Source organism: Geospiza fortis, unplaced genomic scaffold, assembly GCF_000277835.1.
Source record: "Geospiza fortis unplaced genomic scaffold, GeoFor_1.0 scaffold171, whole genome shotgun sequence".
Lineage (NCBI taxonomy): Eukaryota > Metazoa > Chordata > Aves > Passeriformes > Thraupidae > Geospiza > Geospiza fortis.
Genome location: NW_005054313.1, coordinates 1105862 through 1127727, shown reverse-complemented (window position 1 = coordinate 1127727; position 21866 = coordinate 1105862). Strand labels below are relative to the sequence as shown.

Here is a 21866-nt window from a genome sequence, read left to right as displayed (position 1 = left end):
CACCAACACAGACCAAGGCTGTACTTCAGTTACAGCATCTCCCACAGTTCTTCCAAGAGCTCCTTAAGACAATTGCCAGGTAAAAGTGGAACAGAAATGCCACGAGAAGAGGAGCTGCTCTCAGTGCCAAGCACATTCAGCAGTTCAGCAGGCACACACAGACACGTTTTTTCTTCGCCAAAAGTTAAACCTTTTCTTCTTAAAGTTTTCTTGTAAAAATATTTCTTTTCAGTGGAGCTCTGTAAAATCTGTCCAATACTGTATAAAATCCCTAGTGGGTCACTCCAGAAGCTGATGCCTTAGGATTTTAGCTTTTATAATTTTCAAATCCTGTACTGCTTTAGGGTATAACTCTAAACTCCATATAGAGTGTTAGTTAGCCATCTTCACATTTTGGTCAGACAAAACAATCCCTCTAGGCCTGATTCTGATCAAAGTGAGTGGGAGCTTGTGGGTGTCCCAGGGAGGGGGCATGGGTGGGTGCAGGACCAGATGTCTCTCTATAATACAGCCCATGGGAAATGAGATGATGTCTCCACCCCTGGAACTGGAAACTCTCCTGGACAGGGACCATCGTGCAAGCAGCCACATAAAAGGGGCCGAGGATGGGAAAAGCATCAAAAGCAAGAGTCCTGTTTGCAGTGATGCAGTGGTGATCTGGCTTCAACCTTTGGGTTGGGCTTAACTCGCCTCTCTCTGAAGTTTTTTGAAAATGGCTCTGTGGCCACAGGCTCTGGGAAGGGCCAGTGAAGGGACCAAGCTGCTGTCTCAGAGCCCATCACCTTCTCAGCTTGGTGGCAGAGGTGGCTGCTCTGCAGGCAGGGCAGGGCCTCTCTTGCACAGGGATTTGTGACACAGGCACAATCCTGCTGGGAAGGGAGTGGCATGGCCAGGCCAGCAGCCCTGGCAGATGGTGAGGATCTTCCATCTCAGCAGAAGCTGCAGGGCTCTCTCAGGAGGAGGGGAGGCTGGACACCTGCTCCTGCAGTCACACATGGCTCTGTGCAAGCCAAGGGATGATCCACAAGCACTGCCCAGGGTCCTTCCTGCAGCTGTGGCTGCTGGGGCCATGGCAAGAGCTCTGCAGGGCTTTTGGAGGTCCCCACTGGGGCTTGAAGCTGCTCCATTTAGTCAGAAGAAATCATGGCAAGGGCTGGTGCTGTGGGGCCATGTAATCCAGGGGTTAAACAACAAATGCCAGTATCATCTCTCCATCTCTCCATCACTTTCTTGGAAAAAAGATGAGATAAGAACCCAGCTCTGAGCAGGATTTCACAGTCAGTGGCAGGCATGTATGGGCTCTCTGATTCACAGAGGGGAGGCATCTCAGAGCAGCTTCCAAATGACCAGCATTGGAGGGGTTCTCACCATTTGGCTGAGCTCATCCCTGTGCCAGCGTGAGCCAGTCCCAGGGCAGGGTGCACAGCTGATGCAGAACTGATGCTGTGCTTGATCTCAGCTGAAAGGCCATTACAGAGGAATCAGAAGAGACTGGCTAAAAGCAATTTATGGGGTTACAAAATGATGTATTACATGCACCATGGCTCCAGGTTTGCAGTAATTTAGGCTGGTATTGATTGAGGAGAGACTGGGGCATATTCCACCACCTTTTTAATTTCAGTCTGATTTGGCCACTACTTGCAGGTCAGCAGGCAATTTGATGAGACAAAAACAAACGAAGCATTAGAGCAGCCTAAATCACATGCTTTTAGAAGTACCTTGTAAATAACTTTTAAGGCTGAACAAGGAGAACAAAATGAAACAACTGGCTATTAAGGAAATCGAGACTGAAGTTTCAGGCTCAGAAAAAATGGTTTCCTGGCACAGCTAAGAAAGAATATCCCTCACACCTACCATCATTGCCTGCTGCATTTTCCTCGTATTATGGTGCTAATTCTGATTCAATGTGTACTGATTAGATACCAAAATAAAGTCAAAGTTCATACACTTTCTTACAAAGGCCTCTAATGATATTTTTTCAGCCATGAGATAGATGAATTTGTAGGATTCCAGATTATTCAAAATGTGTAGTGGTGGAATATTGTCTCTGCACTCCAAGGAAAGGGACAGGCTGTAAACCTGAGTGTAAAACTCCTGTAAGGGTAAACCTGAGATGGTTTTTGTCCTGGAGGTAGTGATTACAGTATTAGTGCATGGAAGGGCACCCATCAGTACTTGAGGTGGGGAAATTGCCCAGTGACTTCCATCAGGGAAGAAAGCTTGTCACATACCATGTGATATAGAGGAGAAAAAGCACAGACAGAAGAAGTGGGAGGGAAATGTTATTCAATTCTTTATTTCTTTTGATTCTAGGGTTGAAGAGGTCCCCTCCTCACAAAATTACATTAAAGTGCACAAAATCCCAGATCCTTTTCCCTTTCCCTCCTAGGCATGTGCCCTGTAACTTATCAGGCACAGCCACAGCCTCACAGTGTCAGAGGGTGGTGGAGGCACAAGGTAAAGGGGGAATTGTTCCAAACCAAGGAATGCATCCAACTGCAAACTGCCTGAATTCAGCCCGAGCTCACCTCTGCTGTGTTTGCATATTGATGTTGTGCAGGACGTGGGCAAAGATGTCAGCAAAGCAGATCGATTCTGTCACTGACACCAGCCAATCAGGTGTGGATATAAATGGATTTTCTAAGTTTGCTGTGACTATCAAATCATGAACTCTGATGTGCACAGGTAAAGAGAGACACAGGAATGTCTGATTGGAGTAATTAGCACTTTCCTGCAGAAGGCTCCTCTGATCTCTAATTGCATGTTCATTTCAGTCTTTTAATAGCACACTTGTGAGTGATTTTCTACTTGCTGCAGGTAAAGGGAGACATGACCTCGTATTCCATCACACCTGCTGATGGAGCAGATGGGATGTCCAGACTTGCTGATGCAAGGAGGGAGCTGGAAAAATCTCTGAATTTGCTTCAAATCAAGCAACTTCTGAGGACCTAGTTCTTTATTTCTGGCTAGCAGGGAGTTTGTTCAAATGGCATCCCAGGCAACATGAAGTCCCCCTTGATGGTTTGTCTCATAATAAAATCAAGCTGAGTGGTGTGAGGAAGGATAACATCTCCTTCCATGGGCCTGTAGGAAATGGTAACCTGCTCCTAAATATATATACATGTTGGGAAGGCCAGTCAGGCTCTATGGACTCTCACAGACATCACAGAAAATGGAAGGCTCAGCTGCCAGTGAACCTGATTCCACCCTTCTAATAATTCATTCACAACCAAATGAAACCACCTGAGCATCTTCCTTTGTCTCAACTCCAGAAATGTCAAACACCTCAAAAGTTATTGGCAGTTTTAATTAAAACTAGCTTTGAGAGACAGAGCAACCTATAATGGTTATGGCTCATTCTAGATAATACTGTAATAACCCTCTCTCATATTAAATATAGCAGCAATATTGTTCACCAGAGATGAGGACATTAGCACAAATAATCAGCTCACTGTTGTGGGGAGGGCACTGAAGCCAAGAGGGGGGTCTAAAATGATTGCACAGAACGCATTTGCTCCTGAAAAAGAGACACCATGCAGCTCCCTGCCCTCATCAGCATCCTTCCCAGAAGGCCCCTGAATTTCCAGTAGATTTAGTTCAACCCCCCCATACCATCTCAGCAACGTGCTGCCAGTGAGAGGCCATTTCCAGGCTCCTGCCCCTGCGTGGGCACTGGCTGCACTCTCTGCCAGTCTCACTCACACCAGCCCAGAGCTGCAGCAGGGAGGGCTGTGGGCTCAGTGACTGCAGATGCGTCCACAGTTTCAGCCCCATTCAGCTCTTCTGATCCAGGCCCTGGGCTCTGCCCAAGGGGCTGCAGCAAACACAGGGCTCAGCTCAGAGAACTCTGATGTCTGGGCAGGCTGACAGACAGAATCTCTGCTTTGCTGCAGTTCAGAGCTGGGTGGCTGTGGCACTGCAGAAAGGGGATTTGGTGGAAGGACATGAGGCTCTCCTTGGGCTGGGGGTGCAGAGAGGATGGCAGGTTATCACACATGGCAGGTTATCACACCCGTGCTCAGTGAAGCCAAATGGCTCTGCGAACACAGCCCTGATGCAATCAATGCCTGAGGGATGTGTGGAGGCACCTGCCGTCTGCTCACCTACAAACCCTCAGCATGGCTGCAATTAACTCAAGTTCCCTCCTGTTGATCTGCATAGGAAATAATTTTTTTCCCATGGTGTAAAGGCACTGAAGTCAGCACATTCAAGGAAGCCACACAAGGAGTGAATTTGACCCAGGGCAGTTCATGTCACAGACTCAGGTGTCCATTGAAACTGCTCAATGGCCCTTGCAGCTTCAGCCCAGTGCTATTTTAAGGGCCAGTGGAAAATTTAATTGTTTCTTCACATGCATGACAGCCAAATCTTCAGTGCATTTTCTAGAGAGATATCTTAGGTTCATCTGAAAATCTCAAGACATCCTGATTTGATTTGAAGGAGGCCTTTGGGGCACAGTGAGAACAGTCCATTTGAGGAAACTCTAGTTGAGTACGTGAGGCAAAGGCATCCAAAATCATTAATTTCTTTTGCAAACCACATCTCTTCTTTCCAACAGTACTGAGGGTGTGCATGAAAACACTGAAACAAGTTTTGCTCAAAAGACCATTTCAGTGAAAAGGATTGTCATTTTTTAAACTAATGAAACAAAATGCAGCAGAGTTTCTCCTTTGAGAAAAATAAAAAAAATAAACCTTCTTCCTTACAGCTCTTATTCCTTTTTTCACCCTGTGTGTGTAATTAGATAACAAAGACAAGTAAAAAAACACAGGAGTTGGTTTCAAAATTTGAAACCCACAGGGTTCTTTACAAACTTCTTGGGGAAATGTGTAGCTTTCTGATAGATGATACAAACCTTACTTATAGAACCATAAGCTCATGCTAACTTTAAATCCCTTACACATGAAATGCACTTCAGTGGCCATTCTGCTCAGGAGCAGTTCATCCTTGGGAAAACATTATTGCTGGAATGCTACGTGAGTCCACAGCTTAGAGCTGGAGGATGCATTTAAACTCTCTAAAGAGGCTTTAGGAATTCATAACAGCACTTGGATCTACCTTTGGGGGAGGGAATATGGGGGGGTTTGTGCTGCAACAGCTGAAAGCATTAATTGGCTGATCTTTTCACCAACAATTCATTGTATTTCATTACGTGCCTTTTATGTTTCCGTTGTGTTGCCCCAGTGCCTTGCTAAATATTTCCTAGCTGCAGCATGGCAGCTTTGAAAGAGGGAGAGGGGCTCCAGCCATCACTCTGTTCCCAGAGAATGAAAGCAAAGTCAAAATTAAATGGGAAAACAACTGTCACCACAACGATAATCAAACTGCAGGCTGCAGTAGTATTTTTCCTCCAGAAGCTCTGGTATGAGGCAACAAGATGCATGTCTTTCCACAAAATACTTTTGCTGTAATGAGACTGTCTTAATGTGTTCAGAAAGAAAAACTGCTGTTAAGGCTGACTAAATGGAAGCACAAAAGCAGAACAGGTAGCCTAAATGGCATCTGGGCTTTATAGCTTCCTGCCCAGTCTGGGAGATTAGGATTAGTGTGATCATAGCAAGTGTAAAATGATGTGATAGATGCAAGTGTAAAATCCAGATCTGGATTTCAGGTTTTGCCTCAAGAAGTGGAGAACATACAGAGGAAGGCTTCTGGTTAGATTCATTTTGTAAAGGAAATGTGTAAGTCTCTATCTGTTCATTCTGGTTCCAACAAGTAAATAACTTCAGCCTCTCTGATCCCTGAGGAATGATGATTTACAACTGGTAATGTGCGCTGAAGAAAAATACAACTTGTTTCTGAAAACCACTGATTAAAGTGATCATAGCAAAGCCAAACAACTCTCGGCTCCCTCCTTTTATCACTCATACCTGCCTTACCCCTTGTTACTCCACTCAGCAGCACTGACTCTGATTTAATCTGCTGGAAGGGGGCTTGTCTGCAATGCTGATCAACACAATTCAGCCCTTGCAAACATTTGCCAGTGCCAAGGGACCTTCTGGCAATGCTTTTAGCAGAAATAATTTTAAGAAAATGAATTGCTAAAATATGAACTTCCACAGAGACAGGACCAGGAGAAAAAAATGACAAAACCATAATAGGCACTGCCTGCTCACTGGGAAGCATGAAGGATACAAGTTATTGAACCAGGAGGGAAGTACAACCTGGCAGAATTGTTTAGTCCTGTCTCATCCACCATCCCTGCCCCAGTCTCTGCCAGGACTCTGTCACAGGGGAGATCCATAAAGAGCAAAAGCTACTAGTGATGGAACTGAACATTCCATCCCCGTTTGGACAGTTGCAAATATTTTTTTCCTGGTTTTTATCCCTCCTCCTGGTGCCTCTCTGCACTGCCCCAGGAATTATGTGAAATGCTTGTCTCATTTCCTTCTGTATGTTATAGCCTTCAAAGAGAGAAAGGACCCAAATGCAGAATGTGTGGGAAACACTTCAGGAACACAGTCCATTTCATTTCTAGAAACTGAGAATCACAGAGAATCTGGGCTAGAGAGAATTCAAGAGTACCCTCTGCCCTACTGAATCTCCCTGGCCAGGAGAATCCCTCTGCTGATGGATGCTGCATGACTCCCCAGAAATCTACCCTTATGCTGCTTCCACAGCCAGTGCAAATTTCCCCTCACCTCTAACCTGAATCCATGAACAGTAGATCCTCTTTAGTCCCCCTGCATCTCCTTTACACACACACACTTGTGGCTTCTAAGTCCCTCCACAAATCCCGCACCTTTTCCTGGTGGGCTCTTCCATCTCCCAGAGACCCAGCAAGCTGGAGGCTGGAGTGTGACCTATTCAGACCAGAAACAGGGTGCAAATTTAAACAGCACAGGTAGTGTAACAGCTGTCACAAGTGACCACAGGCTGTGCTGGCGTCAGCGATGGGCAGTTTAAAATTAGGATGCCGGATGTTTTTAAATGGTGGCTGTGTTTCAAAAAGGAATTAATTCAGAAGCATCCTTCATTTAGTGTTTACCCTGTATTACTGTGCTATATTATCCCATAATTGGTTGTTAGGTCAGGATTGCAACCTAGCAGGTTCCTCTTCCTTGCCTAATTAGTGTATATTCCTCATTGCTCAGTGCAGGACTTGTTGTTTTCCCCCTACACATCTGCTGTTCCTGTGAACACCCTCTCAACAACACAAATTTATCCCCTCTCCCTCTGACAATCCAGCCCTTCACATGCAGAAGAGCTGCAGTTTGCCCAAGCAGGGTGACCTGAAGCTTCTAACAAGACAAGCTGTTTAGTCTGACAGACTCGAGGCAGTGGAAGTGTTTCAAACTTGGCAGCACAGCCAATTCACTACTCAGCCACTGTACATTTCCCTCCTGTCTGATCTGCAGCCCTGCAGTGACGTGAGTCATTCTCCTTCCCCTTCCCTTAAACCATGGACTTTCCTGGGGCTGAGCCAGCGCATGGCCCTGCACAGAGGTGTGCCACGTGAGCACCAGGCTCCTGCCAGGACAATCCTCCCTACAGCACAACCAGCCTGCTCCTCCTCACCCCAGGCCCAGCACTTGGCTTGTGCAGGGTGTGAGTTCCTCAGAGCACTGTCTGCCTTGAGCTGCAAGGAGTGCCTGTAAATCCACGGGCCAAGAGCCAGAACACAGCATCACCCCCGTCACCTGCAAATCTCTTATCTCTGCAGCACCCTCAGCTAAGCTCAGCCAACCTCATCCTGTATCTTGGCCTCAAAAACGTGGCTCATTTCTCATCCCAGCCAATTGTCCTGCTCTTGTAAAATCTGCTATCAAGGCCAGCAGAACCTGGCTCCCCATGTGAGACCACAGGTGAATATGCACAAGATCCTAGACAGACCAGCCCAAGAGGAACTGTACACCATCAAACTGGAATAGAAATAGGGACAAACTGGGAAGGTTTGCAAAAGCCCAGAATTAAACCAGACTGAAATGCCTGGCACAGTGCATTAGGGAAGATTAAAAGAGTGGATCTGCATGGCTTGGCTGAACAGCACAATCCAACAGCAACAGCCTGGGCTCAGAGGATGATGAGAAACTGCACTCTGGTACAGGGAACTGGCATTAGAGGTAATGAGGCGACACTAGCTTGGACAATGAGAGCTATTTCAGAAATTGGGAATGGGATGCAGTACATAGTCTACCTATATCTAGACACAAATTAATAGGGCAGGGGGGCAGCTTGACCTTCCCTTGCTACTTCCAGAGCAAACCAAGCAAGCACTTGCTGGGACTGTTCTGCCCCAGGTACCACTGCATGTCCCACAGTCTTGCAGGGACTTTATTTCCCCCAGCTAGGACACAGAGGTTTTTGCATCTTCCTCCTCAGAATGGCTTCAGGTTTATGTGGTGAGACACTACAGGATATGTGGATTGTTGCATTAAAATTGGCAACACAGGCAAGAAGGAGTGCAATCTCAGAGCACACAGCGCTTCAGCTCTTCCGAGGACCACAGTCCTTCCAACAGACACAGACGTGGCTTACCCAAACAGCCCAAACTTCTGCTGGCCCCAGGAGCAGGTGAATCAGATCAGATAAACCTCTGATTTCCCCTGCCTTCACAGCACAAGTATGAAAAGAAGATGACATTTGGCTTCTTGCAGAGAGCAGCAGATAATCTAGCGAGATTAAACGACAGCCTCGTCTCCCTTCTCGTGCAGAGAAACCATCTCCGACCTGTCGCTGCTGAATGATGCTGCTCGAGCGCCTCTCTGTGGATCTGAGCTCCTCTTCCTCCCTTACAGCCTTCTCCAGCCACCAACTGATCTTTAACTGTCTTTTACTTTTTTAAAATACAGAGCCAAATTGCTGCTATTATACTGTGAGCACCTCTGAGTTCACTGAACTTGGCACTGAGCTAGGAGCTGGCCCAGCTAGAATTCACAATTTCATCTTTTGATGGCGAGATACACATATATGATACTACTAAAGGCCTTTCTGTAGTTTCCAGCAGCAGAACAGCTGAAATTGGAGCAGACCCACAGCTGCCCAGGGCTCACAGAGTGACCAGGAATGGAAGCGTGGCTGCCAAGGGCACTGTGTTTGAAGGAGCAATCAGGTGCCTGTGCTTGTCTCCAGAACATGCTGTGGAGCTCAGCACAGAGCTCCATCACTAACACACACATGTCAACACACTGATCATGCCAAATTTTCTGTATCCCTCGAAGAAGCAGGAAACAAATGGTCCCCTGCTGAAATCATGAGTTAAAACAAAGGCTCTTCATCAGCCTCCTGCAGCTGCTTGTTGTTTTCCCTTCTCTGTGGAGCCTGCCAGCTCCTAGTTATCTTGGCCAAGCACATGATTAGAATCTTAGAGCAAATTCTGACTGCAAACAAACAAGTACATCTTGAGAGGAATACACACAAACTGGTGGATGCACAGTACATCTAACTGTTCAGCAGATCCTGTCCTGCCTCTTCTGATGCCAGGCAAGCCCTGCTCCTCTTCTGGATGAAAAGCAGATGTGGCAGGATTAATGGCACAGATCTCCAGGTCCTTTATATTTGCACAAATAGCAAGAACTAGACCCAGTGCTGCTCAAGGGGCCATGTATTTGTTGTGCTGGCTTTCTGCAGCATGGGAAGCAATGTAGGAATAGGAATTCCTGCCCTGAGTAATCCCCAGTGCCTGGCTATGGCAGAAGGTCTATTGTTTCTGAAAGTACCATAGAAACAAAATAATTACGTTCTATGGCCACCACAGCAAGAACAGAAGGAAGGATCAAGGAGTGCTCCTTGTTCACTCGGTGCTGACCCAGGTGGCTGGGTTTAAACAGGCACTGACGGTGGTGTGGGCTCACCCTCCCAGCTTTGCACTGAGGCAGATGGCAAGGGCTCACATAGCCCAGTCCCAATATCCGTAACAATCAGATGAGCTGTGAAGCTGTAATCTGTGGCAGATGGAAAATGACAGCACAAAAGCTTTTACTACAGGCCTCAGAGCCTTCACAAAGGTAGCAAATAGGAAGGTTTAATTCAAATAGCTTGTCCTTCTCCAGAGCAAAGCCAGGCTGTGAAACAAATGGAATGCTTCTCCCTTTTCCTGCCTCCCCAACAGCTTGGCTGACTGATTCATTTCCAGAGGATGAGCTGAAACCTCTCATCAAAACTCAGCCCAAAACAAGACAACTTGCCATGAAAAACTGAAATGGGACCTTGGCATGGGAGCGTCTACACAGCACAGTCTGTGCTGAATCCCTGGCACCCTGCATTGGTGCTCTCCTGAGCCCTTGTGGGAGGCACTGGAGGGAGACCTGGGAGAAAAAAATGTCCCCCATGCACACAGACTGGAGCTGTTCCTGGGTGATTTGTCAGATTCTCTGTGGGTTAGGCAGTCATCCAGAAGCATGATCAGTTGTAAAAGACTGAAGCTTTTTCACGGGCCTCCCAGGCTGCAATTCCTAAGCAGTCTTATCCCAAAACTGCCTGCTTTGAAGTCAAGAGAAACAGCTGCAGAACATCCTCTGTCAGGCCTGTCACACTCTGCAGTGTCACTGCTGCTTAGCACTGCTGTGCTTTGAGGGAAGACACCTCCACAGCCAATTTGCTGCCTCCTTTGAAAGGACAAGGTTTCTGGTTAAGCACAAGGATGCTGATGGCTGTCCATGTGGGTAGGAACAAAAAATGAGACCCACTGGTGAGCTCCAGCAACACAAGGACAGAAAATCAGAGTCTGACAAAATGCCAATCCTGTGAAGAGCAAGAGACTTTTAATGGAGAAAAGGCTTTATTTTACTTATTTTAATGGAGGAAAGGCTTTATTAAGGTGCACCCTATTATTGTAACACACCAGATTGCTCTGATGCTCCATATCTCTGGGGGAAAGATGATTGCAATAGAGTGTCTATCAAAATGCCAGTGCTGGATCAGGAGCCTGGCCTTCAGGATCCAAGGCTGGCTACTGCTTCTTCTCTCCCTTCACTTTCTCTCTCTCCTTGTCCATGGCAGCTGCCCGTGCCTGCAGACAATCCCAGTATTCCTGCTTCTCCATTTCCAGCAGTACCTCCTGCCTAAAAATGTGGGGAAAGCGTGGTTAAAACAAAAACAGTCCCTGACATTCCCCCAGTGCTCAGACAACATCCCCAAGGGCCCCTGGGGCTCACAACCAATTAATTAGTTCTACTCCCTGTGTCCAAAAATCTCAGTGATTCCCTCATGCCAATCAATACTCAAGTTCACTGCTCCTGACAGCAAGGACCTCTGAATTTCTGCTGTCTCTAGATCTCTGCAGACACAGGTCCCACTGCAGCTGTATTTGCACTGCTCTGGCTTCAGCTCTCAGTTCCCAGGGAGCAAGATATCCCTGCAGGTGGTGACTCCCCAGTTCTGGGGTATAAGGCAGACAAGAGTCTCCTCTCCAGCATTTTGAGAAGGAGGGACACAACTGCTGGCTGGTGCCATAGGATGGAACTTTTCTGCACTTAACTAGCCAGACAACTCCACAGGATTCACCCTGGAGACAAGGAATTAGGGAAAGCTACCAGGTAATAAATATGTGCTATAAGGTCGCACCAGCACCCGCCTGTTTCTTTTCGAATTGGAAAATTAAAGCATTGTGAAAAGAAGCTACCAAAGACTGACACGGATCTAGCTCCAGGCTCCCAGCAGAATTCAAGGCAAAGGACCCAAAAAGAGATGTCACAGTGCCATCTAATGACAGCAGCGGCGCGATGCTCCAGCCCCGAGGCTGCGGGGACCTGCTCCAACCGAGGAACCCCCAACACAAACCGCTTAAACATCACAGGCACCCGGGAATGCGGGGGCGAGAGAGGCACAAAGAGATCCCAGCTCTGCCTGGATGTGGGGTCTAAAGGAGGATGCAAACATGTGAGGATCATACTCGCTGAAAAGCTTGCACAAAGTGTGCTGCACAAAATCACATCAGAACTTGCATCCTGACTTACAGCTGAAGCTGTTCTAGCAAGGACAGAAGGGAGAGGAGGAAGGGTTCTGGGTGGCTGTCAGGAATCCAGCTGCCCGAACACCAACCTTTCTCAGGCACAAATCTCTCACAGCACACAGAACAACCCAGAAGCTCCAGGGTGAGCCCTTGCATGAGCTCAGCAGCACCACAGCTGACAAAAATGCAGGTAAGGTGCACTTACCTCTCAGGCAGGAAGCGAAACCTATCACGTAAAAAAACGTTACATCTCTCAGTCCACTGCAGTTCCTCCATGGGTTTGAGATGCAAATCTGGTTTCTTTGGGAAAGCCTCTTTCAGTGGGTAGGAGTTGAAGTCAAACAGGAAGATGGTGCTGTGAGTGGCTTTGCTCTGGAAAAATTCATCTACATGCTCATGCTCATCTCCTAGACAGAGACAAGAACAGTGAGCTACTGCATCAGGAGTCACCCAACAAGAACAATCAAGGAGCAGTGCACAGCTGAAAGCACCCAGTGCTGGTGTACCTATGAGCACCCACCTCGGAGCAGCAAGCAGCAGTTGGCACTATCCACTGTGAACACTGGCTGCCAGGCAGGTGCTACAGCATGAGAAGGTGGGGTGCAGAAGCAGTAAACAGTCTGGGATGTGTCAGTGTTCATCAGGGACACTGTGCCATCCCAGCAGAAGATCAGGACCTGAAGAGGCAAAATTAACAAGCAGGTGTAAAGCAAGTGAAAAACATTTTCAGTAAAGGACTTGAGATGACATCCAGGACTTCACATCCCCAACTATGATGCTGTTTTCTTTGCCTGCCCCACAGTCATAGGGTGACAGAGATGAAGAACAGCCCTTGCAGGGAACTTGGACCAAAACTGCTGGAGGTTTGGATTGGAAAAGGGCAACAAGGCACATTAGAAATGAGGTGGATCCAGCCATCCACCAAATGAGGTGAGTGGCTTTTAGTCCTTTCCTCCCCATGCCTGCAAACTTTCTGAGGCCATTTGTAAGGTCTGGCTGGATTTGTGTTTGTACCTTCCTCCCCAGGATGCCCCCTCATATTTGACCCTGATGCCTGAGGCTTCATGGCTGAACCCTCCCACCTTCACCTGTCCACGTGCACCTCAGTGGCCAGCTAGAGGGCACAAGTGCCAGGGGATACTGAGTAAGGTCATGGAAGAGAAATCCTTTGAGCATTACCAGCTACACACAGCCCTGTAGCTGGTGCAGGAAGTCTTCACACCAAAAATATTTGTAGGCTGGAAAGGATGTGAGGATGTGAGGATCTGATTGCCCTGCTCATTATCTCTAGGCACCCACTTACTGCCCTTGCTGGAAAAAAGATCCCAGCACAGCTGGACATGAGTTCCCACCCAGGTTAAGAGGGCTGGCAGCAATACTCACTGCACTGGGGAAGGCCAGGACAGGCATCACTGCACTGACTGTAAGATTTGGATTTTCAGGCCTGTGAGAGAGACAGAGGTTTATGCTGCTGTTGCATGTACCTGGCACGCACTGAGAGGCTGTGATAATGACAGTGGCAATTTGTGTCACACTGGCTGGCAAACAGTCCCAGCCAGGCCCCTTCCTTATAGAGACAAAGCCTGTCTCCTCCTGGGCAGGAACCCTGGGGCCCATCCCTGTGCAAACCTGCCTGGGAACTACATTGGAGATACAAATCCCTGCCTGCCAGGGAGGCATGAACCCAGAGTCTTCAGAGCAGGGGGTAAGTGAACACAAAAATGATAGAAAGATGGCAATAAAAGTTTACTCTGACTTCTAGGGGGACGGAATTCTGTTAAGGACAGAAGAGGGAAGAAAAAATTCCCCTGGGTATCCAGCAGAGACACAAACAGTTCAGGATCAGCCCTGGAGCTGTGCTAGAAGTATTTGTGTTCTGGTGCACAGAAGAAGCCAGAAACACCCCTAATTCTGGCAAACCATTGAATTTTAGCACTAGCAAAACCACATTTGCTGCTGACAGCAGCATGGCAGAGCCATCTGGGTGAAAACAGCAGGAAGTTTTCTACTCCACACAAACCTGGGGCTCCCTGTTAGACAGGACCACTAAAACCATGAGTGCTCCTCACCTGTCTGCCAGGAGTGTGATGCTGGACTTGCCAGCCTTGGGTGCTCTCACCAAATAGAAAGAGCTGTCTGTACACAGCACTAGGAGCTGGATGATGGCACAGACAGGATCTGCACCACAATAGACAGGATCTGCACCACGTGTCTCATCACTGGCAGAACCATACAGAAAGTGGATGCTACGGATGAAACGTTCCTCTAGAATGGCAGTCACAGACAGTGGGTATCCTGGGGAAGGAAGGGAGAAAAAAGGAACTGGTCATTTATCCAAGCAAAGCTTAGATTGGAGTGTGGCCCACTCAGAGGGAGAACAAGCAGATGGCAGAAGAAGATTCTTGAGCCAGGAGAGTCCCTGCATCATGGCAGGATGACACTAGCACTGATGGCAGCCTGAATGTGGTGCCACAACAGTCTCAAAAGTGACCTTAGGGTGCAGTGGCAAAGCAGGGACTGTCACTGTCTCAAGCCTCGGGGCAGGACTGATCAGTCCTTGCTGCAGCAGTTCCAGCCCCTGCATTGCCCTGCATGGGCATGGTTCTGCAGGGGCCAGGGCAGCCATGCTGGCCAAGCACCCAATAGATGACTGAATCCAAACTATTTTCAGATTTCCTTGTAAATTCACCACCAGCCCTTTATTCACACTAAGTCTGAGCTTCAAACTCCTAGGCAAAGGTGCAGTTTATCCACAGTGATCCCAAAGGGCAAGCTCACCTAGGTGCTTATCCCAAATAGTTATTGTTGCATCTTCACCTGCCAGTGCCAGGTACCTGGAGCAGGAACTGACAGCCGAGCATGCAATTGGAGCTGCACATGGCCACACAACATCAGGTTTCAGATCAGAGCCTAAACAGAATGGCATGAAAAGACACAGCTGTAAGAAGGTGCAGAACATTCTCTCACATAGCACTAGCACCCATTTTCCCCATCAAACATGCACCATTCTGCTGCCTCCTGCCAGAGTGGCTTCACTAAAAACACCGCCAGTCTGTGCAACACAGAGCCCCAGATCCAAATGCCAGCCTCACCCACAAGATATGAGTCAGCTTTCCTGCCAATTCCCCATTCCCCTCAATCATGAAGACCTGGCAGAGTGAGAGCCCCTGGCCACAGAACACTCCCACTCCCCACAGAGTGCTCTGCTAGGGAAAGCAAAACTTTCTTACCTGCTTTGTCCTTGAGGGAAGGGTTGAGTAAGTACAAGCAGAAATTGTGGTTTCCATGCCAATGCACACCAATGCCAACTGGAATATCTGGTACAGAGAAGGGGATGGCAAAAAAAAAAAGAAGAAGACTGGTGACAAAGAAAGGAACAATCCAGGACACCAAAACACCATTAGAAAGCTTTCATTAGAGCTTTCATGCCACTCCTGATAGAAATTCTGCTCACACAGAAACTAAACCAGAATAACCTCTCCTTTTTGTTTGGATTGTTTGTTTTTGTTTTTTAATCTTGACTATATACCTCCTTTTTCATTTTTGGGGGGCATTGTTTTGATTTGGGGTTTTTTTCAGGGGGGAGGTTGTGGAGTTTTTTTAAAATATGAAGATAAGTTGTTTTTTTTTTACTCCATGCCAGTAACTGACTTATAAGTCTTAGGGCTGACAGTTTGACCCAGATTTACATCCTTGGAGCTGGAACTTAGAGTGGATGCAAGCCAGACCCACTGAGCTCTCACTGGAGCTCAATGTCATGCAATCAATGACTGTGCTCCACAGATTAACAGCTTTTTGTCCATTTGGATTACCTGGCTCTACTTCCATTTCTGGTCCCATCAGGATCCGGCTAGGAAGGAGGAAATGAAAGGTAGCATATCTGAAAAAAAGAAGAAATATATGTAAAAGAAAGGCTTTGATAAGTAAGCAGCACTATGACAAGACCTGGAATGGCTCCAGGCCCCTGCCCTGAAGCCTTGAGATGAAGGAAGCAAAGCAAAGACAGAGGCTTCCATCTACACAGCCCAGTGCCCTGTGTGGGTGACTCATGGACTGAATCCTGGCTGGTGCTGCCACTCACCTGGGCATCTCCTCCTTGGTCACACCCTCAGCCTCCAGATACTCCTGGTAGGTGCTACAGAAGATTGCTTCCTGCAGCTCCCACTGGGAATCCTTGATTAGGTGGTTGTACCCCAAGCCAAGCATGCTGCCATCACCCACTTCCTTCAAGGCATCCAAAGGGCCTTTAAAACTAGTGCCTGGGTTGGGAACACAAAGGGAAAAGGCACAGCCCTGGAGAAGCAGAAACCATGAAGCAAACACCATGGAGGCATTTGGGGGTGGCATGGTCTTGAAGCAGAAAACACTTTATCTTGTGTGGGACTTTCCATATCAAAAGTTCATTTTACAGTTTTTGAATGCAGGGATTAGGGTAAGGCTTCTGAGAACCCCACTCACTTTGCCTCTCTGTGGCATTTTCCAACATAAAGCCTGTCCCCTCCTCATCCTTGGCATTTCTCTATAATTCCAGGGCTCAGAGTGATGACCAGGAGTGCTGCTAGATCTAGGGAGCAGCCTCCTCCCTCTCCAGCGACCCCACTCTGAGACACTCCAAAGCACTTTGTGCTGGCAGAGGTGATGTGTGGGATGGTCTGGGAGGAAGCAGCTCCCACTACAGGATTACATGTAACTAGACAGACAGGAAAGGACCAGGGATCGTGTTACTGAGACTTTCTGACCGGCTCTGTGTTTATAGGGGCCCTGCTGCCTTTGCACCTGAACCAGGCTGCACATACAGACTGACCTGTAATGGGTTTGGGTGGCCTCACTGTCAGCAGCAGCTCTGGGGGATCCAGCTTTATATCATCTTGGATTGCAGGCACAGGAAGCTCCTGCAACAGAAAAGTGCCCACCTGAGAACTGTGGTGTGTGCTACACTGATGAGTTTTCACCTGTTCAATTCAGGAGAAACTCCTTTGTGTATGCAAAGGAGGGCTGGCAATGTCTGGGAGATACTGGGTTTGGGCTCATTCTTCAGGCCAAAACACAGAAGCTTGAGGGTGTCACTACTTTCTCAACTACATTACAAGGATGTCCTGCCCAGACTCCTGTCTTTGTGCCATCTCTCAATTATTCCTGTTGCAGCACAGCAATGCTAAGAAAATAAAGGGAAAAAATAAAAAAGAAGCAAGACTAAAGGTTGAAGGGTGTCTCCTGAAAGCAAGAGCCAGATTTTACTTCACAGAGCCCAAGACTGGAGGAGGTCACATATATGCTTGGCTGGGAACAGAAAATTGTAACAGGGGGCCAAAACCAGCGTGTGCCCATCACCATCACCCCACACACATTGGGCTAAACAGAAAAGGTCTGGCTTAATAATCAGCCAGTCTGAGCAGGAAGGAGCAGGAACTTGGATAGTTTGCACAGAATCAGCAAAGAGAGAATGCTTGTGTTTGGTTTTGGCTCCACTAAGTTAAGCAGGGTGTCTGCCCTGAGGACAAGGCTGACAGCAGCTCCCTCTTAAATGTCCAGGAAAGTCTTTGCTGAAGGAAGAGGAAAGAGGAAAGAGTTGGGAGGCTGCTATGACAGAGGGTTAGTTCAGGGGGCTGGGAAGGAGGTGTGTGTGTGCTAAGAGGTGAAATCCTGCAGGGTGAAAGTGATAAAGGGGAGGGCTAAGCACTGACTCAGCACTTAAAATTCCCCATTGCAGCTCAGGACAGTCCCTGAGGCCAGTGACCATCTCTGCAGAGCTGTGTCCGTGCAGCTTCTCAGTTTTCTGCCAAACAGAGCTGACCTTGGTTAGTGCACACAGGCAGAGACTCTGCCCTGCTCAGGTGGGCCAGGCTGTGACCCCACCAGGCTCTCCTTGTATGGAATCTAAAACACAAACCCTGCTCCAGACTCCCAAACAGAGGCATCCTGCCTGGTTCCCACTCCTCCTTCCCCCAGTAACACAAGGCAGAAGCCCTGTGGGAATGCCCTTACCCAGGCCCCCTCAGATGGAGCAATGCTGCTGAGAAATGAGCTGCCAGTTTCAGGGAGGGGCAGCAGGAACACGAGCCCTGGGACCAGGGGAATCTCTTTGGAAAGCCTGTCTTGGGAGAGTAAACACATCCCAGTGGCACAAAGGCTTATGAAATGTGGGATGGGCAGCAGCTGCAGACACACACACACACACACACACACACACACACCATCCATCCCCTCGGGCCAGCACGAGGGCTCAGCCTGGGTCAGGCTGTCACTGTCTGCAGCAGCAAGGCGTGGGGGAAGAGCTGTGGGCAAAAAGGTCTAAGAAAAACCAGCACAGAGGGAGATGGAACTGTTTTGTACCACAGATGAGGAGCTCGACCTCCTCTCACTGCAAGCCAGCTCTTCTGCAGCTCTTGAGTTCTCCTCCATCTCTGTCAGCCAGGAGTCCTTAGGCAATTGGTAGATCTCCAGCCAAGCTTCTGTGCTGTCTGCATTGGGAAACCATGTTAAGCAATTGGAAAGGAGGAGGAAAGGTCGTTCAGGCAAGCAGCCTCTGTTATCTTTTATCCTTTATAAAAAGATCAGTGTATTTTCTGAAATATAAAATCTCTGTGAACTGCATGCAGCCCTCCTCTCCTCTCACTTAAGGCTTGACATGCTTGATGGAGACTGACAGCTCAGCCTCCAGCTCAATCCTCAAGCTGCCACACCCATCAAAGAAATTCCATTAAGCTACTCAGTCAAGAGCCTGACTTGTAGCCTCTGAGTAATAGAGTAGAAAGTAGAAAGTGAGGCATGGTCTCACATTAGTTCTCTGCTACATGTCTCATTCTCAGCATGTGTCCAGGCACATCCCGCCAAACACAGGCCCAGAAAACCTGCCTGCCATGGATTCAGCTGCCATGAAACAGAAGAACATGGTAACAAGGAGTTTCTTGTAGTGATTTTAGAGGCTCTCTATGCTCTCTGGCCCATATTTGCAGAGAAAATTCTTCAGGTCTACATCTTTCCAGTGAGCCATAGCAAAGCAGAGGAAAAACTGAGTTTGGTACTTCTGGAGAGAGGGAAAGCTGCTTTCACTGAGAGCTGAGGACTGCAGTGAGCAGCTCCAGACAGCTCATATTGGGATCAGCCCTGGTGCACACCAAGCATTACTGAAGGGACAGGGAGTGGCAGGGGCTGCTCCTTAAGCCAGAGGGGGAACTGGGAGGATTAAAACAGGATCCCTGGCTACCCAGACCACTTGCAGCATTCTAAAAACATTGCTGCTGCCCCTCTGTTGGAACACAGGAGTGTCCAAACACAACACGTTGCTGCACTTGCCTTGCAGCAGGATTCCTGCATAATCACCTCCTCGGGACAGCACCACCTCCACACAAGGGCTTCGCTGGCTGATGTCCTCCTGCCAAGGAAAAACAGGCTGATCAAAGCCAGGTCACTGATTCAGAGAGCTCTCACACAGTTCTCGACAGGCTGAAGGCCAGCTAGACTGTTGGAAGAACAAAAGTAAATATTGGGCAGCAGCCTTGGAGCACTGCTGCCTATGAATAAATTTCTGAGGGCAACTGGTACTCCTCATGATTGATTACTTCCCAGCCTGTGCATGGAATTAGTTCAGCACTTACCACTTCATTCAGGGCTTTAATGAGCAGGAAGCTTTCCTTGTGAAAGCAGAAGAGCCAGGCAAGCCCTGAAATAGAAATACAGAAGCAGCAGGAGGAGGGAGAGGAAAGTGAATGAACATTAGCCATGCTCTTGGGAGATGGCTGTTACAACATGTGCAGGAGAGTGAGCAGGATTACATTGCTCCCTGGACCCAAGAAACAGCATCCCACTCTTCCCAGCACTAAAATTTTGCTGGCTTCCTTATGCAAGCACCAGTAAACCTTTGGTTGTGCACAGAGATAGATAAGCCGCTCTGAAAAGCTTTTTTTTAAAAAAAACTTTCAGATTCGCCAACAAACTCGTACAGGTGCAGGGGCAGCTCACAGGCAGGGGGTTCATACTGAGCAAGAGCTCTTTCTGCCCAGCCCAAGATGCTCCTAAACTTCACTGTGCTTCCCCCTCAGCTCTGCACCTGCCCCTGCTGTCCCCAAAGGCCACCAAACCCACAGCCCTGCTAATCACAAGGCCCCAGGGCCACGCTGCCACCCTGCAATCTGCGAGCTGTCCAACGCCCTCTCTGCAGGGCTTTCTAGGAACATTCTCAGCCACCCTAATGCTGCTCCTGCTCCAGCAGTGCTCTGTGGCACTGCCAGCTCAGCCCCAGAGCACAGCTGATCCCCAGGCAGGGCAGGGAGCCCCAGGGCACACTGACCCATTTCATCCACAGCAAGCAGGACGTGGCGCTCGTTGCCCAGAGCCGAGGCATGGATGGCACAGATCTCTGTGTGGGCTGCATCCCAAGCACAGACATCCTTCAAGTCACACCTGGTGAAGGCAGCCAGACCCACGGACAGACCCACAAAGATGTATTCTCCAGACACTGCAAGGCAATTGGCTCTTTCAGCTACCTAGCAAAAAAGGGAAAAGATGAGTGTACCCAAGTGCATTCTCATCAGCCATGCTGGTGATATATTCCTGGCCTTTTCACCAGAAAATGCTGATTTATTCCACAATTTTGACACATTCTTCCTCCACAAGAGCAAGGGAGGGTGTCTCAATTCTGTCACAGAGATTGGTCTGTGTTAAGAGTGAGAAAGTTTGCTCTCATCTTTCCCCTTCCCACAAACAGAAGGGGTTTTAAGGCCAAGAACTCAGGAGCATTGAACCCTTCCATTCCAGTGCAGAGCTGTGATGGGGTGCTGAACTCCCCCAGGCAACCACAGGCACCAGGGTGTCCTCCTGGACACCCCCACATGCTCATGGGGAAGGCAGCAGTGTCACTGTGCCCCCACTGGAGCATTCAGCAGAGCCCACAGAGCTGAGCTTGCCCACTTGTGTGCCACTGACTAATCACCTTCCCCCCAGCAAACAAGGGTGGAGCCAGCCCGGGAAGCAGAAGGTGAATTTAGTGTTTAATACCTAGAGAGGTGTGATGATTGGGTGGGAAGCAGAACCTGCCAGACAAGCTGGGAAGCTGCAGGCTTTTAAACAGAGCCAGTGAGATGGTGGCTCATTCTGGGGAAGGTCATGAGCAGAAGAATGACAGGATCTGCTGTGGTGGTTAACGCTGGCTCCGTACCTGGAATTCAGCTGTAGGAAAGCACTTTATGGGCTGGACCTTCCGTTTTTGTGCCTCTCGGAGCATCTCCCTTTTCTCAATGATTTCCACAGCACTCTCAAAAACCTGCATCACCAGTTTGTGGATCATCCTGAAGGGCTGTGGCAGCACATCACGCTTTCGATCGGGATCCAGCAGGAAGAAATTTTCCTCCTCTTCCTTTGGCCAGTCCTTCCCAGATGGCGGGGGAATCTCCAGGGAATGCTGCCGGCTATTCACTGCCATGGCTCTCCCTTTGCAGATGCAAAACGCACCACGGATGCAGGAACCACCCTGGATGCAGAAGAGCAAAGAGTCCTTCAATACTTTCTTTCATGAGGTAATGGGGGAAAATTTGATTAGTGATGTCTAAGGGGGTTTTCTTTCAGCACTGATAGCCAGAGCAACCCTGCTCTGCACAGCTCAATTCTCCTTGCATCGCCTCTGTTTCCCGGGGGTTTTGTCCTGCTCTGGGCATCTCAGCCATGCAGGGATTTGCAGGCTGCCCACAGGTAAAGAGAGCCCAAAAGCTTTGTCACAAGCGTGTGTAAGAATTATGGCAAAGCATTCAAAAAATATCCAAAAATATTATCCTGTTCTTCATTAATTACCCAGGACTTATTCATCCTGGGTAAAATCTCAGCGATTAACTTTGAGAGCAGGTGCTCTCACTGGGAGTTTTATACACTTCATTTCCAGTACACCGGGTGCTTTCGAGCTCCAGCTCCGCGGCGGGGCCATAAGCACGCGGGCGCACCTGACCTCGGAATGGGGCCGAGGGCCGTGGGGCAGTGCTGG

General features: G+C 48.5%; 2 protein-coding genes across 2 annotated transcripts in view; one reads left to right on the top strand and one right to left on the bottom strand.

Moving 5' to 3' along the window:
- Nucleotides 1-10818: 10818 nt before the first annotated feature.
- WDR93 (WD repeat domain 93) lies at nt 10819-21314 on the bottom strand. The gene is made up of 15 exons (XM_031056001.1): nt 21051-21314; nt 20184-20379; nt 19492-19556; nt 19190-19268; nt 18227-18354; nt 16698-16785; nt 15975-16152; nt 15706-15773; nt 15124-15210; nt 14672-14803; nt 13963-14188; nt 13277-13337; nt 12414-12570; nt 12099-12300; nt 10819-11003 (listed from the first exon to the last, which is right to left on the bottom strand). Exons 1-15 carry the CDS (start codon nt 21312-21314, stop codon nt 10892-10894), a joined length of 2043 nt encoding a protein of 680 aa, XP_030911861.1. The 3' UTR covers nt 10819-10891.
- PEX11A (peroxisomal biogenesis factor 11 alpha) overlaps nt 20986-21866 on the top strand; it is a 6431-nt gene continuing 5550 nt past the window's right edge. Inside the window, exon 1 of the mRNA XM_014306518.2 lies at nt 20986-21408. Coding sequence (XP_014161993.1) covers nt 21269-21408 — 140 coding nt within the window. The 5' untranslated portion in view covers nt 20986-21268. The remainder of the gene's footprint in view (nt 21409-21866) is intronic.